A 24425-nucleotide genomic window follows, 5' to 3' on the forward strand; every position below is an offset into this window, starting at 1 on the left:
TGAATGCACCATGTTTTGCAAAAAAAAGAATGAGGGGTAATCATATCGTGAATGCGTGCTTGTAACTGATCACTATCACCATCATAGCCATTACTACCTTTGAGATGCTTGAACATTTGTTGTGTGCTATAGTTTTGTTTGAGTTGCTTGAGGACAAGAAAAAGTACAATTTGGGGGTGTTGATGTGCCGTGAAATTACGAAACATTCGATGCCAATTCCTTAAGCTTTTGTGACTCTTCAAGCACTTTTGGTGTCAGTTTTTGTACGTTTGTGTTGATTTGTAAGATAACAAGTTCGGAGAGCATAATGAAGCAAAACAAGCCAAAATGGAAGAAGCGTGACCTGCAAGACGCATGTGCTGCTTGACAAGTGTGTGCAGAGATATTGGAATTTTGAAGAAATTATATGCAGCATATGCGAGTAGCACCTGTGAAATGCAGGTGCCACATACGAGAAGCATCCATGACCGCAGGTGCTATAAGTCATTTCTCTATAGTACAAGACCTGCGAGAGTTTTGTGCAACCTGCAGTTCACAGGTTGCACATGCGACACTCAGGCAGGCACGTAGGGATATTTTTGTCCACAATTTGTTCCTGTTTTGGAAGGTTATAAATACTCTCCTAGGGTTTTGTAAATCAGATTCCATACTTTATTTTGTTTTCTTTTTATGGAGGCTTTATTGATTATTGGTTGTTGAAACTTTAAAGAGGAATCTTCCACTTTTTGTTGTCATATTCCATTAACTTTCTAAGCATTTATGAATACTTTGTTTACCTTTGTCTTTTACTTAATGGAAATGAGTAGCTAAACCCATTAGCTAAGGTTATGGGACCAAATGTGTTAGTTATGTGATTGGGTTTCATATTTAATCTTCATTTTTATGTTAAAGATGTATTATATCTACTCTTCATGCTTTAATGTTGCTTAATGGTTGCAAACATTACTTGTGCCTAAGTACTTTTACTTTGTTTGAAAAAGAAAGTGAAAGTTAGGAAAAAAGTTGGATAGCAAGGATTTGGGTCATTAAATCCATCTAATAACTTGAGCTCGAGATAGAAAATCTAACTTGAAATAAAATGGGTGTTCACATTTTCCACAATCTAAGGCCTGAGAAAGCTTAGTACTGATATTTATCAATTTGGTTGAAAGACTTTTGACAAAGCTACGTAGCCCATGTTTAATTGCATCTGGCCATTTAAAGAAGTTGAATTGATACCCATTCCCATTACTTTCCATTAGAACCGCAACCTGAGTCTCTTTTACCAATAGTTTACATTTTATAACAACAACTCTTAGAACTTAATGATCAAAACTTCAAACTAATCACTATTATATTCCCCTTTCCCTTGAAATATAGACTAATAGTCAAGCGTTATACTTAGCAAGTATATTTCTTCATTGTATTTTCTATGGGATTCGACCCCAACCTTGTTGAGTTCTATATTTGACAACGACGAAAACACTCCTAGTTTTAAAGGCATAATTTGGGCGTATCAAGCAGCACCAGACTCGCGGTAACGGTCCCGCCATAGCGAGGGACCGGCCACTATAGCAGGTTTGAGGATTTTATGGCAGATTCATGGTAGTGAGGATAAGCCACCATAGTGGGCCCGCTGTAGCGGACGGCTAGCCGCTGCAGTGGATGGCGGGACAGAACTCCTATTTATTGCTAAGTTAAAAACCCTTAAACCCTATCACTTCTCTCATCACTCTATAAGCATACTTTGGGCGATTTGGATAGCTTGGGAACTAAATCTTTATTGTGGCAAGATCCTTAACCTCATAGTTCGTTATTTATCTTCCTTAATCCTTAATACATGCTAGAAATCTTTAGAAACAAATGGGGAAGATGAGTTCTTATGATAATTTCTTAAAATGAGTTCTAGACTTCCCAAATGGAAATTGATGATGAAATTGACTAGTATACCATAGAATTGGATAAATTCAGTGTTGTTAAGCTTAACCCTTCCATTATTAGTGATTAATTTGAGTATTGAAAAGTTAGGGTTCATACCCAGAATTGGGGGCTTCACTTTAAATCTGAATTAGGCTTAATCTTGAGTTGATTTAGCAATTGAATAGTGGGTTTGATCATCTAGAGCATGAATTGCATATTCCATCTTCCAATTTCCCATTTTACCCTTGTAGGTCCGTTTCCCCAATTCCATAAGCCAGAATTTGACCTAAATTAGAAGTATAGCAATATGGGTATTGATCTTCTTTATTTCTAACGTAGAATTCAAATATGGTTAGACTTTGAGTAGTTGGAGGTGCAAAGAAAGGAAAAGGCTAAGGTTTTACAGTTCGTGGCTCCTGTTCGACATTCCAGGTAGGTTATGACTTAGCTTTTTGGTTAGAATTCGGTTAGCGAACCATATGTAGAGCTAGTGATCATTGGAGAAATCATGTATGCCTTCGGGTATGAAGTTGGGATGGATTCCTATGTTGGTATTGCTGTTTGATTTTGGTGTGTTGCCTTGTTGTGATTTATTGACTTGTTACCATGTGTGTGATATTAGATTAGATGCTTAGTCATCTTATCATGATTAAGATATCGTTATCCCTCATTTATTGGTATTATCTTGAAAAGAAGAGAGAACTTGACTTGTTATTGATATGGAGAGATGTATTCATGTGTGGCATGATTGATTTGATATGTTGTCATCATTCATTGATATTATGCAGTGTACTCAATCTCATCTTTCATCATACTCTTATATCAATACTTAGTGACTTATTCATAGTTGTAAACCTGTATCTCTCAGTTATTGGTTATTGACTTGTGAAGAGGAAGGAATTGATTTTGATCTTGATGTTGGGATATGTGTCCATGTGTGGCACGGTTTTCATTGATATATTCTTGTTGGCATTGATATCATGCATGCATTCATACTCTCATACATTTGGATCGGGTTGCGCACCGCAACACACACACACATATAGACAGGGTGTTACGGTTAACTTTTACGCGGGCGCACAAAATCTACTAAGAGGTTGTTGGTGCTCTAATTGGATTTTTAGTATTTTAGAGTCGCCACCTAATTTATTTAAGGAAAATTAGGAAAACCGGTTTGGGTTACGTGCTCTCCTAGGGAAGGTTTTAAGCACCCTAATATTAAGGATCCGTAAAATTCGGTTGACCTATGCGCTTCAATGTGTGATTAATGTATTTATTTGCTAAAGTGTTTAATTTTCCGCAAAAATTGTCATTCATTTATCATAAAATTTAAAATTTTGGCAAAATACCCCCCTTAGAATAAAGGGGTTTTGGTTTCAAAATCTGTTTAAGTATTCAACTCACTTTATTGCCGGACTAAGACACACTCGGGATTTCTCCCAAGTAGAGTCACTACTATTTTAGTCCTAATAAGATGATTTTAGTACTTATAGGTTTTTATAACATATATAGGAAAGTATAGAGTATATCTCCCATTTTTACACATATATATACATATATATGTAAAGAAAGAAAGTTTATTTAAGTCCATTTTTTATCCATTTGAAGCTCGATAAGTCAGCTAATATTCATACCCAAAGCCATCTAATCTCAATTTAGTCCAAGTGGATTTCCCTTTGTTTTTGGTCCATAAGTTTTTGGACTTTCGGCCCACAATCCCAAAATGTTTAAGTTAAAAGGTCCGTTTCTGCCCAAGTTCTCAACTCCTATTTTTTTTTTTTTTTAGAAAATCTGCTCGGGTGTTTGAAATGCCTTTCCACAAAAATAATTTCATCATCCAAACAGTCCCCAAGACGCATTTTCATCTCTTTATTCACAAATTCAATTTTTAGTCTCAACAAAGCAGTTTTCGGGTCCGGCAGTGGGCTTGAGGCCTAAAACAAATTATAAGATTTTGGCCAAAGGGCGGAGGGCCCAAAAATTGATTACTACATACTCTTTTGAAATCTCTAAACCATATCAAACCAGCCCCTTTTTCTTTTAAAAAACATTATCAGTCCAAATTAATTGTCAATTTTTATGCAAAGTTATATCAACCGAGTTTTAAAAAAAAAAGGATTTAGAGGACTTCAGAATATGCTATGTGTTTCCTAAGTTCTACACATACATAATGGTTTCAATATTTACAAGTGTTTTTACAAATATATATATATATATATATATATATATATATATATATATATATATATATATATATATATATATACAAGCATAGAAAAGTAAAGGAGAAAGTTTAGGCTGATGGGCCTACCTAAGCCCACCAGTTAACTATTTTCACCCATAGTTGGGCCTTCAAATAAATATTAGCTTCCCTTTTCTTATCGGACTCGATCGAAGAAAGAAGATTGAGCCTCAGGCCCAACAGGTTTCAAGAAGGAGGCGGCCCCAAAAGTTGATCCCATGCAACACAAAGGGGAAGAAAATTCATGGTTAGAGGGTATCTAGAACTTAGCTACTTGTATTGACATAGACTAATCCCACCCACATACCAATTAAGTAAACAAACATGTAAGACAATATAAGCATTAAGGCAGTTAATCATGCACAAGGAAATATTCGACAGGTTATGAAAATGAAGAGAAAAATCTGAAACGAGTAAGTCCAAATGCAGAAGAGATAACAAGAGGACCAGGCCCAGCTGGAGGCTAAACATAATATGCCCAAATAGAAGGAATAAACAAACAAAGATTAGGCCCAAATCTTACAAAGCACAAAATAGCAATTCTGAACCCACATAGGTGATATACCATATTTATACTAAATATACAAGTTCCTATATACCAAAGGTATACAGAAACTGTATATACCTGATATATCTAGGTATATCCCTTGTATATTCAACTAAAATAGGGAAGCCGCTTGGGAGGTGGCTTATGATATTGAAAGCACACATACAAGTTTGATTGAATTGTTCACAGGAAAAAGCACTTTCTATCCCCCCCGTGCTACAAAACAAACAAACTTATCTAAGCGGGGAAAAGCTTGATTCTCATAGATTAGACAATACACATGTGTCTTTCTCCAATGAGAATAAAGAAAGTTTTTGGGCAAGACAAGAAAGGAACTCGCCCTTTGAATTTCACTTCACGGCACTGCCAAAAAAAAGAAAGAGCTTCGCTCGGTTTCATCCCTATGTTCATTGCTATACCATCATTTGCTCTGTTATACTCAATGGACGAGGTAGTAATAGATCCAGCCATTACTATAAAAGGCATCTGCTGAAGGCAAGACTCATGTAACAACAAGCTGGATGATCAACTCTGCAATCAGTTGTTAGAATCAATAGGTCTTCAAATTGTTCATTTGAAAAAATTGAAACCCTTCTTATTGGACGATCATGATACTTCCCAAAAATCAAAATTCTTGATCAATGGAGGAATAATATCACCATTTTAATTCAACACTTAAACTCAGAGAGAGGCATGTTTTATTCCACTTAGCATATCATGACACCATTTAAGGGATACAAAGATGAATTCCAAAGAATATAAAAGGAGATGGTATAGATGAGATACATAATACTCAATATTCAAAGAGGAACAAGTACAGTTACATGCAAATTAATCATACTGAAACTTAATGCTCTTTGAGACAAATCATATGAATAGATACGCCAAGGAGGAAAGAAAAAGACTATTGCATTCAAAGCTACAACCAAGGAAAACGAAGAAGATGACGACGGTAATGAAGCCCTTGCCATGATAAATCGAGGGGCCAAAAGCATCTTAAGTAAGAAAAGACAGAAACTACGAAGCGGATACAGGAACAACGATGAATCAAAGAATGATGATAGATGCTACCAATGTGGAAAACCAGGACACATCAGAGCAGACTATATAGAACTGAAAAGAAAAAATTACAGGAAGTAGCACACCTCCAAATCATATGGAGCATGGAGTGATTAAGACGAGTCAGAAGCAGAACTAGAAGATGTAGCAAACATGTGCTTCATGGCTAAATCAAACACCAGCGAGGTAAGGATCCCTACTTGCTTAAATGTATTGAACTTCAAGTATCTCTTGATTTAGTCACTGATGATCTTCAAAAGATGATTAAAGAATACAATAAGTTAGCCTAAGAAAAAAAGAACTGGAAAACTCAACTAGAAGCAAGTCAAATTGAAGTGGACTTGCTCGAAGAAGAACTAGGTGAAATCAAAATGCAATTAAATAGCATTAAGAAGTCACCTAGCCACAGTTCTGTCAGATCAAATAGAATTCCTTTTGATACTAATTCTAGTTTTGGAAGAAACTAGTCACTAATGACTTTTCATCTACTGAATTCTATTCCACTTCAAATACATCTCCAAAAAACTTCTCATGCTATACTTGTGGTAAAATAGATCATAAATATTTCAATTGTTAGAACAAGAATACCAGATCAGGAAAATGGATTTGGAAGCCCAAAACCACTAGTGTTGGGCAAGACAGCACTAACCCTCCAAGACCCAAGACAACTTGGGTGCCTAAGAGAAACTAAATTATTTGTCTTGCAGGAAAAACCCAAGAAGACCTTTAAAAAGGATATGTGGGTAATTGATAGTGGGTGTTCCAGACATATGACGGTAAAAGAGAAAATTTCAAATCTGTGAAAAAGATAGATGGTGGTCAGATTATATTTGGTGACCATGCAAAAGGAGATGTTGTGGGAGTATGATGCATCACTCTCAGTCCTTCATGTTGTGGGAGTAGGATGCATCACTCTCAGTCCTTCATGTGATCTAGTGGAAGTTTATCTGGTGAATGGGCGGAAATACAATCTATTGAGCATCAGTCAACTATGTGATGCAAGATTCAAAGTTCTATTTGATGCTATCAAATGCACACTAAATCATGCAGCAAGGAATCTTATCATTATAGGCGACAGAGTAGATAATATTTATGTCTTAAAAAATGTTGATTTACCTACTCTCACTTGTCTTGCATCCATAGCCAGTGATCCTTGGCTATGGCATAGAAAACTAGGACATACTAGTATGCATATTCTTGAAAGACTTTCTAAACATGATTTGGTCCTTATACTTCCTAAACTAAACTTTTCAAAAGATCATATCTGTGATGCATGTCAATTAGGAAAACAGACTCGTTCACCTTTTAAACCAAAAGACGTTGTTAGCACCACTAAACCTCTTCAACTTTTGCATATAGATTTAATTGGCCCTACTAGGACCGCTAGTATAGGAGGAAAGAAATATGCTTTTGTCATTGTAGATGATTATTCAAGATTTACGTGGCTTATGTTTTTAAATCATAAAGATGAAGCTTTCACCCAATTTGAGATCCTTTGCAGAAGAGTACAACGAGAAAAGGGATATTTTATCTCAACCATTCACAGTGATCATGGAAAGGAATTCGAAAATAAATCATTTGAAGAATTTTGCGCTTAACAAGGCTACACACAGACTTTTTCTTCACTTAGATCTGTTCAACAAAATGGAGTTGTTGAAAGAAAGAATAGATCACTTCAGGATACTGCCAGAACAATGCTTCTTGAACAAGGATTGCCCGATCGCTTTTGGGCTGAAGCAGTAAGCATATGTCTAATGAGGCCAATTCTGAAGAAGATCCCATAGGAACTCTGGAGAGGTAAGCGACCAAATGTAAGCTACTTTCATCCGTTTAGATGCAAGTGCTTCATTCATAATAATGGTAAGGACAATCTTGGTAAATTTGATCCTCGCAGCGATGAAGGTATTTTTATGGGTTATGCTCTTATTAGTAGATCATTTAGAGTCTTCAATAAAAAAAATCAGGACTATTAAAGAATCTATTCACGTTGTATTTATTGACACTAACCCAAGTGTCCAAGACACAAGTGTTGTCAATGATGATACAGGAGAAAAGACCTCTGCACCAAAGTCAACTAATGATATTGTCTAGTCGACTACTAAGGTACCACCACCTGAAATATCTCAAACTCAGGAAATTGAAGGAAATCCTGCTCAAGAAAAAGTTAACAAAACTACTTCTGAGCCTCAACAAATGATGTCCCACAAGAATGGAGAAGTGAAGCTAGTTTTCCAAATGACTTTATTCTTGGAGATCAAAAAGCAAAAATGCAAACCAGATCATCTCACAAGTAGATGACTACAGTCCTGCTTATGTCACAACTGGAGCCCAAGAAAGTTAATGAAGCCTTAAACAATGAATCATGGAAAACGGCCATGCAGGAAGAACTTGATCAATTTGAACGAAATCAGGTATGGAAGTTGGTTCCCAGACCCAAAAATGCCTCTGCCGTAGGGACAAAATGGGTCTTCAGGAAAAAGCTGAATAAATCTGGTCAAGTGATAATAAACAAAGCACGACTTGTAGCCCAAGGCTATTCCCAAAAGAAAGGTATCGATTATTATGAAACTTTTGCTCCCGTTGCAAGGTCAGAATCTATTCGCATCTACTAGCATATGCATACTTTAAACGTTTCAAATGGATGTAAAAAATGCCTTCCTAAATGGTTTTGTTAAGGAAGAAGTTTTCGTAAAACAACCACTAGGTTTTGAAAATCCCTCCTATCCCGATCATGTGTTTAAGCTAACAAAGGCTCTGTACAGACTCAAACAGGCCCCAAAAGCCTGGTATTGGAGACTCAATTCCTTCTTGTTAGAAAACAATTTAGAAGAGGAAAAAGTGACACCAATCATCAAATTGCTTTTTGATTGCTCAAATATATGTTGATGATATTATTTTTGGAATTTCTGACCCTCTTTTATGCAAGAATTTTGTTGATCTCATGAAAAGAGAATTTGAAATGAATATGATGGGTGAACTTACATTCTTTCTAGGACTGCAAATAAGGCAGTCGACTAATGGCACATTTGTAAGTCAAACAAAGGACACCAAGGAACTTATAAAGAAATTCGACTGGAAAAGGCAAAGGCTTTTGGAACACCTATGAGCCCTTCAACATGCCTTGAAACAGACGCCCCGGGAAAGGATGTCGATGAAAGAACCTATCGTGCTATGATAGGATCTTTACTATATCTTATGACCAGTCGACCAGATATAATGTTCAGTGTATGCAAATCCGCCAAATTCCAGTCAACTCCCAAGGAATCGCACCTTACCGTAGTAAAGCTAATCATTCGCTATCTTCTTGGAACTCAAGATTTTGGCCTATGGTATCCTCATTCTACTAATTTTGATCTTACTGGATATTCAGATGCTGATTTTGTAGGTGACAAAACAGACAGAAAAAGTACCAGTGGTACTTGGCAAATTTTGGGAGAATCAATTATCTCTTGGCATAGCAAAAAGCAAACATCCGTTGCATTATCAACTACTGAGGCTGAATATTTAGCCTTAGGGAGTTGTGGAACACAACTACTATGGATGATGCACCAATTGATTGATTATGAATTATCTTATGACTCTGTGCCTATCTTTTGTGATAACACTAGTGCAATTAGCCTTTCTAAATATACTATTCATCATTCTAGAGCAAAGCATATAGATATTAAGCATCATTTTATTAGAGATCATGTAGAAAATGGTGATTTTGCATTAGAATTTGTGGATTCTAAAAATCAACTAGCTAATATTTCTACAAAACCCTTGCTTGAAGAAAGATTTTGTTTCCTTAGAAAGAGTCTCGGAATTATTAAATTTCAAAATAATTAAGGAACCTTTTTATTTGTACCACAGTTATTTTATTTACTTGCCTTAAGTAACATGTTTGTCTTTTATTAAATGTACTTCCCGCCTTCTCTTCCTATCATCATTACACCCCTTTCCAATACATCGTCCCTTCACCTCAGTCACATCGGTTCGTCTCCCAACACACCCTTTCCCCTTCCATCTTTTCCTCTATAACTCTTTCTCATTTGTCATTGTTCTCTTCAAACCCTCAACTTTTTCCTTTTCTTCTAACCCTTTTCTTTCCCTCAAAATGGTTTGTGTCAAAAGAGAAAGCTCTGGTTGTAGACTCTCAAGCCGTTATCTGCAAAGTCTAACAAAGCCTAACGACCATGTGAATCTTTCTGAATACTCCGATGATGAGACCATTGGAACCTTTGCTGAGAAGAAATGAAGCTCTCCTCCTCCATCTAAAGAAAATGCTTCAAAGAAAACCAAGAATGAGTAGGATGACTAATTTGGACTCGAGGACATGCAACTATGCTGGGGATCTGCTGAAAAAGCAAAGTTTAATCTCCTCAAAAAGCAGCGTATTGCTACTGGTAGACTCATCAGTCTTGATCAACTCAAGGATTGTCATTGCAATGTAAGTGCTATTTTCAAAACCAAAAATTGCCCCTTGTTTTTGCCCTCTCTGAACCAGAAGTATTTGAGGAACCCGTAAGAATGTTCTATGCCAATCTTAGGGTCTCTAAGGATAATGGAGAACTGGAAACCTTGGTCATGGGAACTAGGATTGTTGTTAATGAATTTCTGTTTGAAAGGGTCTTTGGAGTTAAATTTTACGCAAAATTGAATTTATAAGGAATATTTGGCCAGAAAATTTTGAAGTTACTCTTGAAGAAGCTAGGGCTTTTATATCTGAACCCGATTCTGACATCTCTGATTTGGACCCTCTAATTTATGCTTTATTAACCGTATTCTTGCTCAAATTGTTGCTACTACCTTATTTCCTCGAGTTGGCTCCCTTAGCACCATCACTGCAAAGGATGTGTATGTTGTATACTGTCTACTCAAGAAACACAAAGTCAACTGGGCCACTTGGTTCAAGGAGTATATGCTTGAGAGTGCCTTAGACAACTCTCCTTCTGCCAGCCTTCCTTATGGTATGATCATTTCTCGCATTTTAAAGGACTTGTTCATTGACCTTATAAACTTTCATCCTATTGTGGTAACTACTTGCTATGATCATCGAGCCTTTGAAAGCATGTGATATGTTTTCTTCAATGGTGAGTGGGTAAAGAAGGAAGCAGCCAAGGTAAAGGTTGAGACTCCAGCTGAACTAGCAACCCCTCGAACAGCTACTTCAGATGTGCTTCATGAGATTGCAGAGGTGAAGCAAAGTGTTACTGCTTTGGATACTCGCCTCCAGCAAGTGTTTGAGGTTCTTGAGAAGATATTGAGCTCTTCAAAAAAGGTTAGCGCTGATGTGGGAAAGCTGCGGGTGAGCATGTAGGGTCTGCAAAAGGAGGGTATCAAGGTTGTGAACAAGCTGACTACTCGAGTCGACTCCCTGAGTAGGGAAACCACTACTTCCAATACTAATCTCGCTGTTGCTATTCAGAACTCCTATTCCACCCTATCCCATAACGTTGAAACCTCCTACACCACCTTCTCCTCAAATATTATCAATACCTTGAAGTACTACTGGAAAAGGGGTGCTTAATCCCTTGATGGCATATTTGGATGTTTAAGACTATTTATGTTTTCTGCTGTGCTGTATGTTTTGGATGACTATCTCCTTGGGCCTATTTGTGCCCCACAAACTATGTGGTTTACTTAGGGAGCTTAGTTATTATCTGTATATTTGTGCTTACTTGTTATTATGCTTGTATGCCTGTTGTGCTTGCTCTTGCGCTTGTTTTTTTTTTTTTTTTTTTTCTTCTTTTTGATGATGTCAAAGGGGCAGAAAGAGACTCAGGGGGAGCACAATGAAACGATGGGCTAAACTCAGGGGGAGCATCAAGTCAAAATACAGGGAAGTAAAACGTCACACTCTTTTTTGGTTGTTATCATCAAAAAGGGGGAGATAGTTAGCCTTGTAGGTTAAAAGTAAGTAATTGTTTTAATGATGCCATCGTATTATGCAGGAACCAAAAAGGAAAACGAAAGTTGTGAAGGACTAGCTTAGCCACACAAATCAAGACCATAGAAAAGGAAAATATATGCCAAGGAATCAATTAGAGAAGATGTATACTCGGGTCAAGATCTAATCTAGCCAATCAAGAAGAAACATATGGAAAGAAGTAAAATCAATAGGAGAATTATTATCCAAGATCTGAAGGTTAACAAAGGAAGATTTATATCTCGGTCACAAAGGAAGATTCATATCTCGGTCACAAAGGAAAGAAGACCAGCAAAGAAGATTCATAGCTCGGTCACAAAGGAAAGAAGACCAGCAAAGAAGATCCAAAGATCAATCAGGAAATCACTCAAATCCCCGATTGAGTATAAACTCTCTTGGGTTACCTTAGAGTGAGCCAAATCAGAATCAATCCAAAGGAAAGATTGATTCATTGCCAAAATCTCCAAACGTGAAGCCGGCTATAAAAAGAGACATCACAAGCCTAAGAAAAATACAACTTCACTTGAGCAAAACATCTCATTCTTCATCTTGTAAAAAGCACTATAGCTTGTAAAAGTCTGTGAGTGTTAGAAAAAGAAAAGAGAGAATAGATAGCTATATAGGTAGAGGCTGTCGCTAGGGGACAATTGGAAAACTGTCCAAAACAAAAACTACGGTTCCAGACAAACCACCTTTGTAATCAAGTTACCACCAAAGCTCTAAGGAAGCCCTATAACCCAAGGGGACTAGAATAGGCACCGCACCGGTGATCCGAATCAGTTTAAAATCTTCGTGTCTCATTAATTTCTGTTTTATACTTTCTACCGTTACCTGTCTGCTAACCAGTGTTTGAGTTTTGCAGAAAAATCGACTAACTTAATCCAAAAAGAATTACAATTCAAACCCCTCCCCCCCCGCCCCCCTCTCTTGTGTTTCAGTAGTGTTTAGTGCTACTTTTATTTCCCTGTTACCGCCAACTAAAAGTCTTGTCAGTCCTAATTTACTACTGAATTGGTCCGACAATTACGGTCTATTTTCTATCCTTAGAACCCAAAATAACAAAATTGACGAATTAGATCTTCAAATATAATTTTTCATCATTTAAAATTAAAAAATGCTTCAACTAATGTTTTCGTATAATGTCCAAAATGTCTAAGTTACGTTTTCTCATAATTAGTCTATGCTAGATTTTACAGAAAGAATTTCATTGTATTAGTTATTACGGTAAAAAGGACCGTGGCTTTGCGCGCGAGAGAGAAAGAGAGAGTAATAATAGTTTGGTGTGGCAGTCCAATTGAACGTAATGGTCCGTAATAACATCTATTATTGTATCTCAATTCGAAATAAGTTAGGGAAATCGACCATATGAATTCTAACTTTGTTCATGTCCATCCCTTTGTGCCTATGTCAATGAATGCTCCCACATTTCAAAGATGATAGAGAAAAAACATCATTTGACCTTGAACTTGGCACGAAAACTTAGTTTGGCAACTTAACTTAACTTGTATTTATTTACCCCCCTTAACAACGTCCATTTCAATTATTTACCACCCTGAAAAAATAATACCACTCTCACAATGGGAGGTGTATTACACTCGCGCCACGTCATTGCCACGTCATTGTCATGTCAAAAATTACTAACCCTTCATTTTTTGTTTTTCTTTTATTATTTTCTCTTTCTTCTTCTTTCCCCCTTTTTCTCTTTCTTCTTCTTTCTCCTCAACCCCCACTACCGCCACACCTCATTGCCGTCCATGGCCGCGCACCGCCACCGACGCTGCCATGATTGAACATAGCTCAATTCGTCATCCTCACCACGTCATTGCCATGTCAAAAATTACCAACCCTTCATTTTTTATCTTTCTCTTTCTTCTTCTTTCTCCTCATCCTACCTTAACCACCCATAAAACAACACCGTCTTTAACCCACCCGCCACCACCACCCACCCCACAAATTTCATCCCCATTCCTTCTCAAATTAGTCCAAATTGGTTATTTTGGTTGTTATTGTTGGCTATTAGTATTATTATTAGCAACCCCATTTCTTCCATAATCATTATTCCATAACTTTATTTTTGAAAGAAAACAAAAATCAAAATCAAGAACTAAAAAATGGTGAAAATGGTAAGAAAAGAATGATGAGAATATAGAGAGAAAGAGGAATTTGTGAAGAAAAAGGAGGAGGAAGGTGGTGGGGGGCGGGGGGCGTAGCGTGGGGTAGGGGTTGTGAAGAAAGACGAAGGTGGTGGGGGCGGGGGCGTGGGGTGAAGAAGAGAGGGCGGGGCTGTGGGGTGGGGTGGGGGTTGTGAAGAAGAAGATGGTGGTGGGGGCGGGGTTGTTTGGTGAAGAAAGGGTCGGGGGGCGTGGGGTGCGGTGGAGAGGAGCGGGTGGGGGTGGGGGTGCATTTTGATTTTATTTTTTAATTATATATTATTTTTATTTTATTTTTTAATTATATATTATTTTTATTTTATTTTTTAATTATATATATATATATATATATATCAGCGGGCCCACCTTTTTATCTTTTCTACTCTCTTAATTTTTTTTTTTACTTTTTTTTTGCCACGTCAGCATTTGAGGTTGTATTTAATTAAGATGAAAGTTGTTAAGGGGGGTAAATAAATACAAGTTAAGTTTAGTTGTCAAACTGAGTTTTCATGCCAAGTTCAAGGGTCAAATGATGTCTTTTCTCATATATATATATATATGACAAATTTATGTATGCATTCACATTAAGATTTCTTTTCTCATATATATATATGAAAAATTTATGTATGCATTCACATTAAGATTTCATTGGTTGATTGTAAAAATGCTAAGAATCAAAGTACTAGCAAGCACCTCAGATATTCAGATTGATACAATTGGGAAAAAAAACAAAGTAGAAAGAAGAGATATATATCATACTTAATCAATATCAGACATGACAATTTTGTGGATGCAAAAATGCTTAACAGCCTCTCTTGCTGCTGACCCTTTCCCTCCTCCCATGATAAACACTGTTTTTGGACTTCATCATATCCAAAACCCCAAAAAAAAAAAAAAAAAAAAAAAAAAAAATTAACAACCTTAATGAAATGGAGAATTAAAAAAACAAAAATAAAGGCAAAAACAGCCACGGAACATAAAAAGAAATGAGAAAATTGAGTAGTCTGCTTGTCAATTCATGAAGTAAGTGAGGAGGATGGATCAAACTTTCATGGTATATAAACTCATCATTTTCAGCACTCTGCATTTTTCCATCTATCACCAAAACCTGCATACAAATTCATATATACACACATCATTTCTTTTCAAAAAACCTAAAAGGGGCAGACAAAATTAAATCATGGATATTTTTGATATTTTTTTAGTAATAGCCAATCTTTCCAAAGTGCTTTGTGTCTAAAAGTGATACTATCTTGAAACTTGGTGGTTCCTGTATAGAGAACACTGCAGCATTTCATGATTAGACTTTTTTCCTTCGACAAATAAATTGTAATTATTGTATTAGGATTAAGAATTTTACAACTGTTGCATTACCTGTTTATGGCTAAAGAGCATTTCAGATCAGCTTCGAGAGACTCTTCAAACCACTGAATATTCTCCTCCTTTTCCACACAACTCTCAGAAGTGACATCTGAGTGAACAATTTCTTTCTCAATTGTTTGCTCCATTCTTAAATTGGAAAAAGCAAATGCAAAGCAAACAATGAAAGTTCTCTTTATTTTGAGCAACAGGCTATAAGTCTGCTATACAGAGATAGATGTCAAAAACTTATACAGCATTTCAAATTTATCTCTCGATTTCAAGAGATGAGTAGGAACATTATATCAATCTCATTCTTTTTGGCTTAATGCATACACGACCCCTTAAACTTGTCAGTAAATTACATTTAGACACACGAACTACGGGTTGTTCCAATTGAACACCTGAACACATGATAAGTGTTCGTATAAGAAAAAAAAAATTGTGTGTATTCTCAAACGTCTATTAGGTAACTAAGTTAATCACAATAAATATTTCTTCTCCTTTAATTTTACACATCAGCCTCAATTGGGACAAGCTTGAAGTTTTACGGTTTACTGAGGTTTATGCGTATAATTAAAGAAGTTGACATATTTTTAGTGGTTAACTTATTTACGTAATGTGCACTTGAGAACAGACGCAAAAGTCTTTTCAAAATTTGAATCAAAAGTGTCTAATAAGAACATTTTACCATGTGTTCAGGTGCTCATTTGAACAAGTTGTAGTTTAAGTGTAAATGAAATTCAATGGCAAGTTCAAGAGTTTACCTATGTACTAAGCACTCTTTTTTCAAGTGAACTTTGAAAATCAAGTCAATTTTATTTATGAATTAGTTACTTTTAATCTATTCATTACACACTTGCCTTAATACTTGAAAAGTATGGATCAGTATAATCCAACTAAAAATTCTTTCTGTTTCAATTTCGAGTTGGGCAGGTGACAAAGGGCATGACGAAAAATAAATTGAATGCTTCGACCTTTTTTATTTATAAATTGAATGCTTCGACCTTTTTTATTTTTCTTCTGGGTAACCATGGAGAAAAAAAAATAAAAGACACTTTTACACCTTTTTTTCTCCTTAGGGTATCCATCCTCAAAAATTTAATGTTTTCAAGACATAAAAAGTCACTGGTTACTTTTTTCCCAAATCTACGCACAATTGTTCTATTTAGTTGAGTACTAATTTAAGTTAGATACTTAAGGAGAGATAAAAATATCTTAGATAAATATGAACAAATTGTGTGTCTTTCTTTTTTGAATTAAAAGAAGATAAGAAATCAACTTCTGTGCATTTATGAGGAGTTCATCATTAGCATTAGGGGTGTACATGGACCGGGTTGGTTCGGATTTTTTAAACACCAAACCAAACCAATTGCGTCGGGTTTTAAAATTTATACACCAAACCAAACCAATAAAATTCGGGTTTTTCAACCTCGGGTTTTCTCGGGTCGTTCGGTTTTCTCGGGTTTTTTTTTTTTTTTTTCGGAATAGTCTTGATACAAAACATATAACTTTTACTTCAAATATTTCTTTAGCCCTAGTAAGATACAATTATATAATTAAGGTGTTTCTTAAGAAAATAACACAAAATGTGAGAAGAGTGATGACATTGTATTAAAATATTCAACAAAAGCTAATATAATCGGTTAAAATAAATATTGCTAATTAACAAGCCATAAAAGAAAATGACCATAATCTGAAAATATTAAGTCATGCTAAAATAAGTATTAATTATATGACAAAGAAAAAAAAAACTTAAGTTATGTATTTTTACTCTCTAAATCAACTATGCAAAACTAAAGAATAGATATCCAACATTATTGTCATTTCTAGTAGTAAATTGAATTTCTTGTGATAGGATTAGTGCTGAGTTGGTTTTGGTTTGGACTTTATTTGAGTTACTAACATCCATAAGATATAAAACTTATTGACATTCAAAATTCTAAGTTCAAGCTTGAATAATATGATAATAGATAAAAAAAATTTAAGAAATATTTATAAATTACTCTACAAATAAATATTTTTATGTATAAAATATTTTAAAAATTAAATACATGTAATGTCGGGTTGGTTTGGTTCGGTTTGACTTTTTTTAGCTAAAACCAAACCAAACCAATTATGATCGGGTTTTTTTTTCCAACACCAAACCAAGTCAAACCAAACCACTAGTCGGGTTTTTTTCTCGGTTTGACTCGGTTTATCGGTTTGGTGCGATTTTTCGGTTCACTTTGTACACCCCTAATTAGCACTATCTAATAATTCACTTTGCGGGAGGTCATTATCATTTCATAACGAGAGTACAGAAGTCGTCGTGATTATGACTAACTAAATTGAGATTACTCGAAATCACTAGAATATTTAATTTCACTCTCATTTTTCACACTTCAAAAGATGACGAACATGATAACAAAAATAAAATCTTAAAACAAAATCACCGGGATGTTTAGTTTCACTTCCATTGTTTACACTCAAACAAAGACAAACTTCATAGACAAATAAAAAAGAAGATAATCTTGGTGCTCACTACAAGTAAAAATTCAATCAAATAGAAACTATTTGATTATACATTTTCTTTGTTCTGCCGAAGTTATATATTTCGGTAAAATATATAGTACTCTAGTTGCGAAAGTGAGAAAATAGAAAAGACTGGAAGTTCGATGGAAGAGTTCGAGCCTAAGCAAAGCTTTGAAGTCGTAACTTCCTAATAGCATAAACTTTTAAATGCTATATTAAAAATAGAAAGAAATGCAGTCATTACAAAAAAAATGTCGATTTTTCAGTTTCTATCTCGAAAATTTGAATCCAATAAAAAATCAGAAAATAAAATTCATCAACAAAGTCAAAAGACCGAAAATCCGAACCAATTCTAACTCACCATGACCAAAAAAAAAGAGATGAGCAAATCTAATTTCTCACAAGTTTGGCCAAAGCTACGAATAATCTATTAAGTAAATCAGACAAAAAGAACGAAAAGAGTGCAAAGTACAAAAAAAAATCCATGGTTAAATGCAGGTGCAATCTCAGATGAACAGCATATCTCAGCCAGTGAATGCACTAGGAAAAGAGGCTACATTAGTTAAACAAAATTTTCATTGAGGCAGTACGATTGTCAATATAACTCAAAAAATTCTCCAAACATGTCTATAGCACCCAAACTTGACCAAAAAAACCTAACATTCAACTTTAACAAAATATAGTAATATTTGGAAAAAATTTAAGCTGATGCAACAAAGGCTTGCTGCACAACGGGAGGCTCAATGTCAGCCGGCGCTGCCACAGGTACCCTGAGGTATTCCTCTTCCTCCTTGGGAGGATGGATTGTGACAAGATCTGGAAGAGGTGTCATTGGACCTTGCTTTCCTTTGGGATCCCAATCAAGCATGATCTTGACCTTGATTCCAAGTACTCCCTGGCAGAACAAAGAAAAATCAAAACCACGTCGGAAACCAGAATGACAAAATAAATAAAAAGCAAGTAGCAGGACCAGAAAACAAGAGCTTTAACTGATATAAACTATACCTGTCTCAAGAGAACATGTCTTACAGCAGAGTCAATATACTCGTTCACAGGCTGACCGGAAGAAATCATGTACCCATCTTTGAACTTCATGGCCTTGGCACGCTGAGCTCTCAATTTTCCACTTACGATCACCTGATTAAAAGTATATGTGCCGTGTAGTGAGGCAATGAGAATATCGAAGTTATGAGGTACTTAGAACACTTTATGTGCCATGTAGTGAGCAATGAGAAAATTGAAGTATACCTCACATCCTTTGGCTCCACTCTCCATGATAAATCTCAAAACACCATAGCATGCCCTGATAAAGTTGAGGAGGATACTTGTTAGAGGCAACACAACAACAATTAAACTAGTCGTAGACAAAAACAAAACATAACGAAATACATATGGAAACAAATTAAGCATATCGCAATAACCAAGGACAGAGGTGTAAAAATTAACAACTCAGACAATGTCTTTAGAATGTGCTTCAGCTGATATAGTCATCTTCCGACACAAATTTGGTACTATGTAATCCCTATTTGCTTTATAGATGACAGGAAGCATGGGAGGAGATTAAAATAAGATCAAACCTTAAATATTGCAAATAGAAATACATACGGAAATGAATTAAGCATGTCGCAAAAACGAAGGACAGAGGTGTAAACATTAATAACTCAGACAATGAACATATGCTGCTGATATAGTCATCTTCTGACACAAATTTGGAACTAAGTAATGCTTTATAGATGAAAAGAAGCACAGAAGGAGATTAAAATAAGGTCAAACCGTAAAAAAAAATTGCTAGTTGACAACTAAATACGCCTCACAACAAGTTCAACAACTCTGGAAAAATTCAACAAATGTGTCCTCTCTCCAATTTACTGCATGAAGACTAAATTGCATCATGAAGATGTGATGGCATTGAGGACAATTTCTCTAGTCAACATCCGACACAAGATTGGTACTAGAACACCAATTTGCTTTGTTGATGACATACATGATAGAGAATATAGAAGATTGTTCATCGTGTGCAAAGTTTATAAGTTATCTAGAGAGAAAACCTCTTTGCGTTATAGATGACAATAATGGTAGGAGATTAAAATAAGATCAAACCTTAAATAGTGCACATAGAAATACATATGGGAACAAATTAAGCATGTTGCAAACCAAGGACAGAGATGTAAAATTTACAACTCAGACGATGTCTTTAGCATGTGCGGCTAATATAGTCATCTTCCGACACAAATTTGGTACTATGTAATCCTATTTGCTTTATAGATGACAAAAAGCACAGGAGGAGATCAAAATAAGATCAAACCTTAAATAGTGCACATTGAAATACATATGGAAATGAATTAAGCATGTCGCAAAAACCAAGGACAGAGGTGTAAACATTAACTCAGACAATGTCTTTAGCATATGCTGCTGATATAGTCATCTTCCGACACGAATTTGGAACTAAGTAAACCTATTTGCTTTATAGATGACAAGAAGCATGGGAGGAGATTAAAACAAGGTCAAGCCTTATATATTGCAAGTAGACAACTAAAATACACCTCATTACAAGTTTAACAAATCAGGAAAAACTTCAATAAATGTGTCCTCTCTCCAAGTTACTGCATGAAGACTAAATTACATCATGAAGATGAGATGGCATAGAGGGCAATTTCTCTAGTCAACATCCGACACAAGACTGGTACTAGAACACCAATTTGCTTTGTTGATGACATGCATGATAGAATATAGAAGACTGTTCATGGTGTGCAAAGATTATAAGCTTAGCTAAAGAGAACTATAAGCTAATGAAAGAAAAAGAAAGAAGGGGAAAGAGCAGCAGAAAGAAAAGGCACAAGCATGTCATTATTCTTAACAAGCTAGAACAACCAATTAAGAAGGGCATAATTAGGGAGTATTATATGAAGCAGATGGAAATTTGAAACACAGTATGATCATTACCTCCTGACGGCAAGACCACCAAGGAGCTTGTATCGAAGTGACTCAGCCTGAGCAATGGCGCAAAGCCCTCTGTTGTTAACCTTCTCAGCATACAGCTCCACGCTGTTCTCATTAAAATTGAACCTCTTCTGGACAACCGATGTCAACTCCCTAATCCTCCTCCCCTTCTCACCTAACATAAAAGAACAAAATATACAATATATCAACTGCAGATACAAAAAGTAGTCAAAATAGTACCAACAAGATTAGATCCTTTTCCTAAAGCACAAGTTCTCTTCAATAACCATATCAATAGGAGAAGTAACGAGGGACCAGTATGCCTGGATTACTATAAGAAAATATACAACTGAATGCAGAACAATAACAGCACAACTTGTTCACTACTTCTCTTTCTTGATTATTCCTTTATTTAACTTATTTTTTAAAAAGGCACTCCTACTAAAGATTCAAGTATCAGTATTTCCCCATTCTCTCCCACCCTTCCAAACTTCTCTTTTATCTTCCCTAAAATACATATTCTAGCAGAACCACTAATAAGGCAGCATGCTACTGGAGATTACCAAAGACCAAAAGCTCATTTCAAACATTTGTTAACAGTTGGATCTTGAAGTCTACCCACAAAAAAATTGTGACTACGAAGCTTACAACTAGTTTCTCATGTTTCTTACAATCCTGTGTTGGTTACATTTCTTTTGAGCCGAGAGCCGCCCTGTAAAGGTAAGAGGTAACTACATCCTAACCTCCCCAAACCCCACTTGTGGGATCACATTGAGTACATTGATATTGTTGTTAACAATACAACTAGTTACTCCCTCTGTCCCAATTTATGTGGCACATTTCAGATTTCGAGGGTAAAACAAGTTTTTCGTTGACAACTATTTTTTCATGTCTTATTAATATTTTAAATGGTCAATTATGGTAACTTATTGTACTTTTTACATTGTTTCAAAATATGTACATTTTATTTCAAAAAAACTAAAAAATTTCATGCCTGAATTCATGGTTATAAATTAAACTGCTGACTCTCGAAATCCAAACTATGCCACATAAATTGGGTCAGAGGGAGTACAAAATAACCAAACACAACTTACCACATAAAATTAACAATTCGCCGCCTAAGAAATGAGCAACCAAAATGTAACATAACCAACATTTCACTATAACAGCCATGTTTTCTGTGGAACCGATCTTTCATGTTATGTTAAATTATATGTTCTCTATAACAACATTTCACTAAAGCAGTGAAAAAATATCAGAACAATATAAGCAAAATACATATTGTAGCATGTTTGACTGTATAACCAAAAGGCAAATTCAGCAATATTAAATCCATGAAACTAGAGTACCAATATTAATTCCTAGATAGGTTTAAACTAGTCTTTCAACAAATAAAGAACTGATAGCGGTCAAATAAAATAAAAACATTTACGTGAATTCGTACCCATTAAAATTTAATTGAATTAACAATCAACAAGAATTATACCAAGAACATTTTGAGTACGAGTAGCTCTGATAATGATTTCAGTTCTCATTGGAGTAACTCTAACTTCCACTCCTGAATATCCATCTTCTGCCAATTCACGTGTCAACACTTCATTCAACTCTGCAAAAAACACTCCATCTGCCACAAACTGAAATTACAAAAAAATGTATTACTTAGCATCTATTCTTATAAACTTATTAAAATGTGGTATTTAAATGCCAACCTTTCTCTTTTTGCTGATCTGAATAGCCTTATCCATGTTTGGAAGATTGATGAGCTTAGCAAGATGAGACCTTAAAGCTCTACTTCGTCGGCGTTTAGATTTTGTGCCAGCAATATGCAGTCTAGGGTTTTTTTCCCGTTATATGGTATTGTGTATATATATGGTGCACCTAGGGTTATGTTATTACTGGGCCTTCTTTTTTGTTTTTGGGTTAGAGGTATTAAAGGCCCTAACCAATTTGTATTTCTGACAAGTGGCCTCCTAAATTGCACAGTTGGGCCTTCAAATGGGCTGGTCTCATGATATAGGGCAACTTATACAAATGACTATACTTTGGGATTTTTTTTAGGCATAGCTATATTTTTGCTAATTACATTTCGTAGCTACAGTAATGTGTATTCAAATTTGGTTGTATTCCTATTTGGCTGTATTTCAATTCGGCTGTATTCCAATTCCAATTTGGTTGTATTTACACTGTATTCAATTTATTGTATTTAAATTCGGTTGTATTCAAATAACATAAATGAAAAAACATAGGGATATTCATCTGTATTCAAATTTATTGTATATAAAAGAATTCGAATGTATTTAATTCGGTTGTATTCATTCGTAGCAACTTTTACATTGTATTCAACTTATTATATTTAAATTTGGTTGTATTCATACAACATAAATGCAAGAAAATTCAAGGATATTCAGTTGTATTCAAAATTCACTGTATTCATTTGTATGTAAAAAAGATCTCATTCGAAATACAAACAAAAAATACATAAAGAAACACTGAATTTTACACTAAAAAGATAACGAATACACTCAAATACATTCAGATCTGAGATACAAACAATAAGATATACTCCCTCCGTTTCAATTTATGTGAACCCATTTGACTGGGCACGGAGTTTAAAAAAGAAGAGAAGACTTTTAAACTTGTGGTCCTAAGTGAGTCACATATATTTTGTGTGTCTATAAATCATTGCATAAAAGTAAAGTGATTCTAAATATAGAAAGGGGTCATTCTTTTTAGCACGAACTAATAAAGAAATAGGTTCACATAAATTGAAACAAAGGGAGTACATAAGAAACACTAAATTTTACACTAAAAAAATAATGAATACACTCAAATACATTCAAATATGAGATACATGAAATAAAATACACTCGGATTTGAGATAAAAGAAATAAAATATACTCAAATCTAAAATACAAGAAATAACATACACTTAGATCTAAGAAAATACACTCAGATCTGAGAAAAATACACTCAAATGTTAATACTCTGCTTTTGTGTCAGGTATTATCTAATGAATCATCAAGAAATAAGTATAATCAATCTCTTCGACATCAGGATTATACTGATAAACCTTTGGGGGGAGATTGGGAGTACGACTTTGAATATTACAATGGCATAAGGACTTATAGGTGGTCTTATCTGAAACGAAAAATGCAAAAAGAGAGATATTAGACTGCAAATCCACTAGGCTTACGCCTAAAAAATGCTCCAAGATTTCCCATTGGGCGTTAGAGGGGAGAGAGAGAGCAGACGCTAGAGAGCGAGGGGAGAGGAGAGAGAGTTGTAGACGTTAGAGAGAGGAGGAGGAGGAGAGAGTTATGTATTTTACCTTAACTGTCGTTAACATACAATTTTTAGCTATGTGAAGTAATTAATGCAAACTATAGCTACTAGATATAATTACCTACTCTAGTTTGCCACACCGTGTAGATTTCCCTATGATATATCCAGGGGTGGAAAAATCAGCCCATGAAAGCATGATCCATCCAACCCGTTTAAGTTTGGGCTAATCATTGACCCACTCAATTATGAGCTCAGCCCATTCCAACCCATAAAAAGTTGGGCTGATATGCAGCCCAAATTGAACCATGAGAAATCTTGTCAAAATATTTTCAAAAATATAATTTTTTTTTTATTTGATGTCCTATATAGCCATAACAAAGAAAGAATTAGTTTTATTAGCTACTAAAAAATTACTATAAAAGAACAAATAAAGAAATTAAAACTTAATAAGAATTGGGCGGGTTGAGTTATGACCCGCTTTTAGCCCATTTCATCACAAGTAACTTTTGGAGGTCAATAACCCAC

At 35.3% G+C, this 24425-nt stretch overlaps 2 protein-coding genes and 1 pseudogene across 2 annotated transcripts; 1 reads left to right on the forward strand and 2 right to left on the reverse strand.

Annotated features, from left to right (window-relative positions):
- The first annotated feature begins 8668 nt into the window (after nucleotides 1-8668).
- Nucleotides 8669-9575, forward strand: LOC132038505 (secreted RxLR effector protein 161-like). The gene has a single exon (XM_059429163.1). It carries the CDS (start codon nucleotides 8850-8852, stop codon nucleotides 9573-9575), a length of 726 nt encoding a protein of 241 aa, XP_059285146.1. The 5' UTR covers nucleotides 8669-8849.
- Nucleotides 9576-14427: 4852 nt separating this feature from the next.
- Nucleotides 14428-15352, reverse strand: LOC132035844 (thermospermine synthase ACAULIS5-like; annotated as a pseudogene).
- Nucleotides 15353-18214: 2862 nt separating this feature from the next.
- Nucleotides 18215-22485, reverse strand: LOC132037480 (small ribosomal subunit protein uS3x-like). The gene is made up of 6 exons (XM_059428016.1): nucleotides 22328-22485; nucleotides 22105-22252; nucleotides 20622-20793; nucleotides 18927-18981; nucleotides 18684-18815; nucleotides 18215-18573 (listed from the first exon to the last, which is right to left on the reverse strand). Exons 1-6 carry the CDS (start codon nucleotides 22361-22363, stop codon nucleotides 18379-18381), a joined length of 738 nt encoding a protein of 245 aa, XP_059283999.1. The 5' UTR covers nucleotides 22364-22485; the 3' UTR covers nucleotides 18215-18378.
- Nucleotides 22486-24425: the final 1940 nt, after the last annotated feature.

The sequence above is a fragment of the Lycium ferocissimum genome, chromosome 11 (assembly GCF_029784015.1).
Source record: "Lycium ferocissimum isolate CSIRO_LF1 chromosome 11, AGI_CSIRO_Lferr_CH_V1, whole genome shotgun sequence".
Taxonomy (NCBI): domain Eukaryota; kingdom Viridiplantae; phylum Streptophyta; class Magnoliopsida; order Solanales; family Solanaceae; genus Lycium; species Lycium ferocissimum.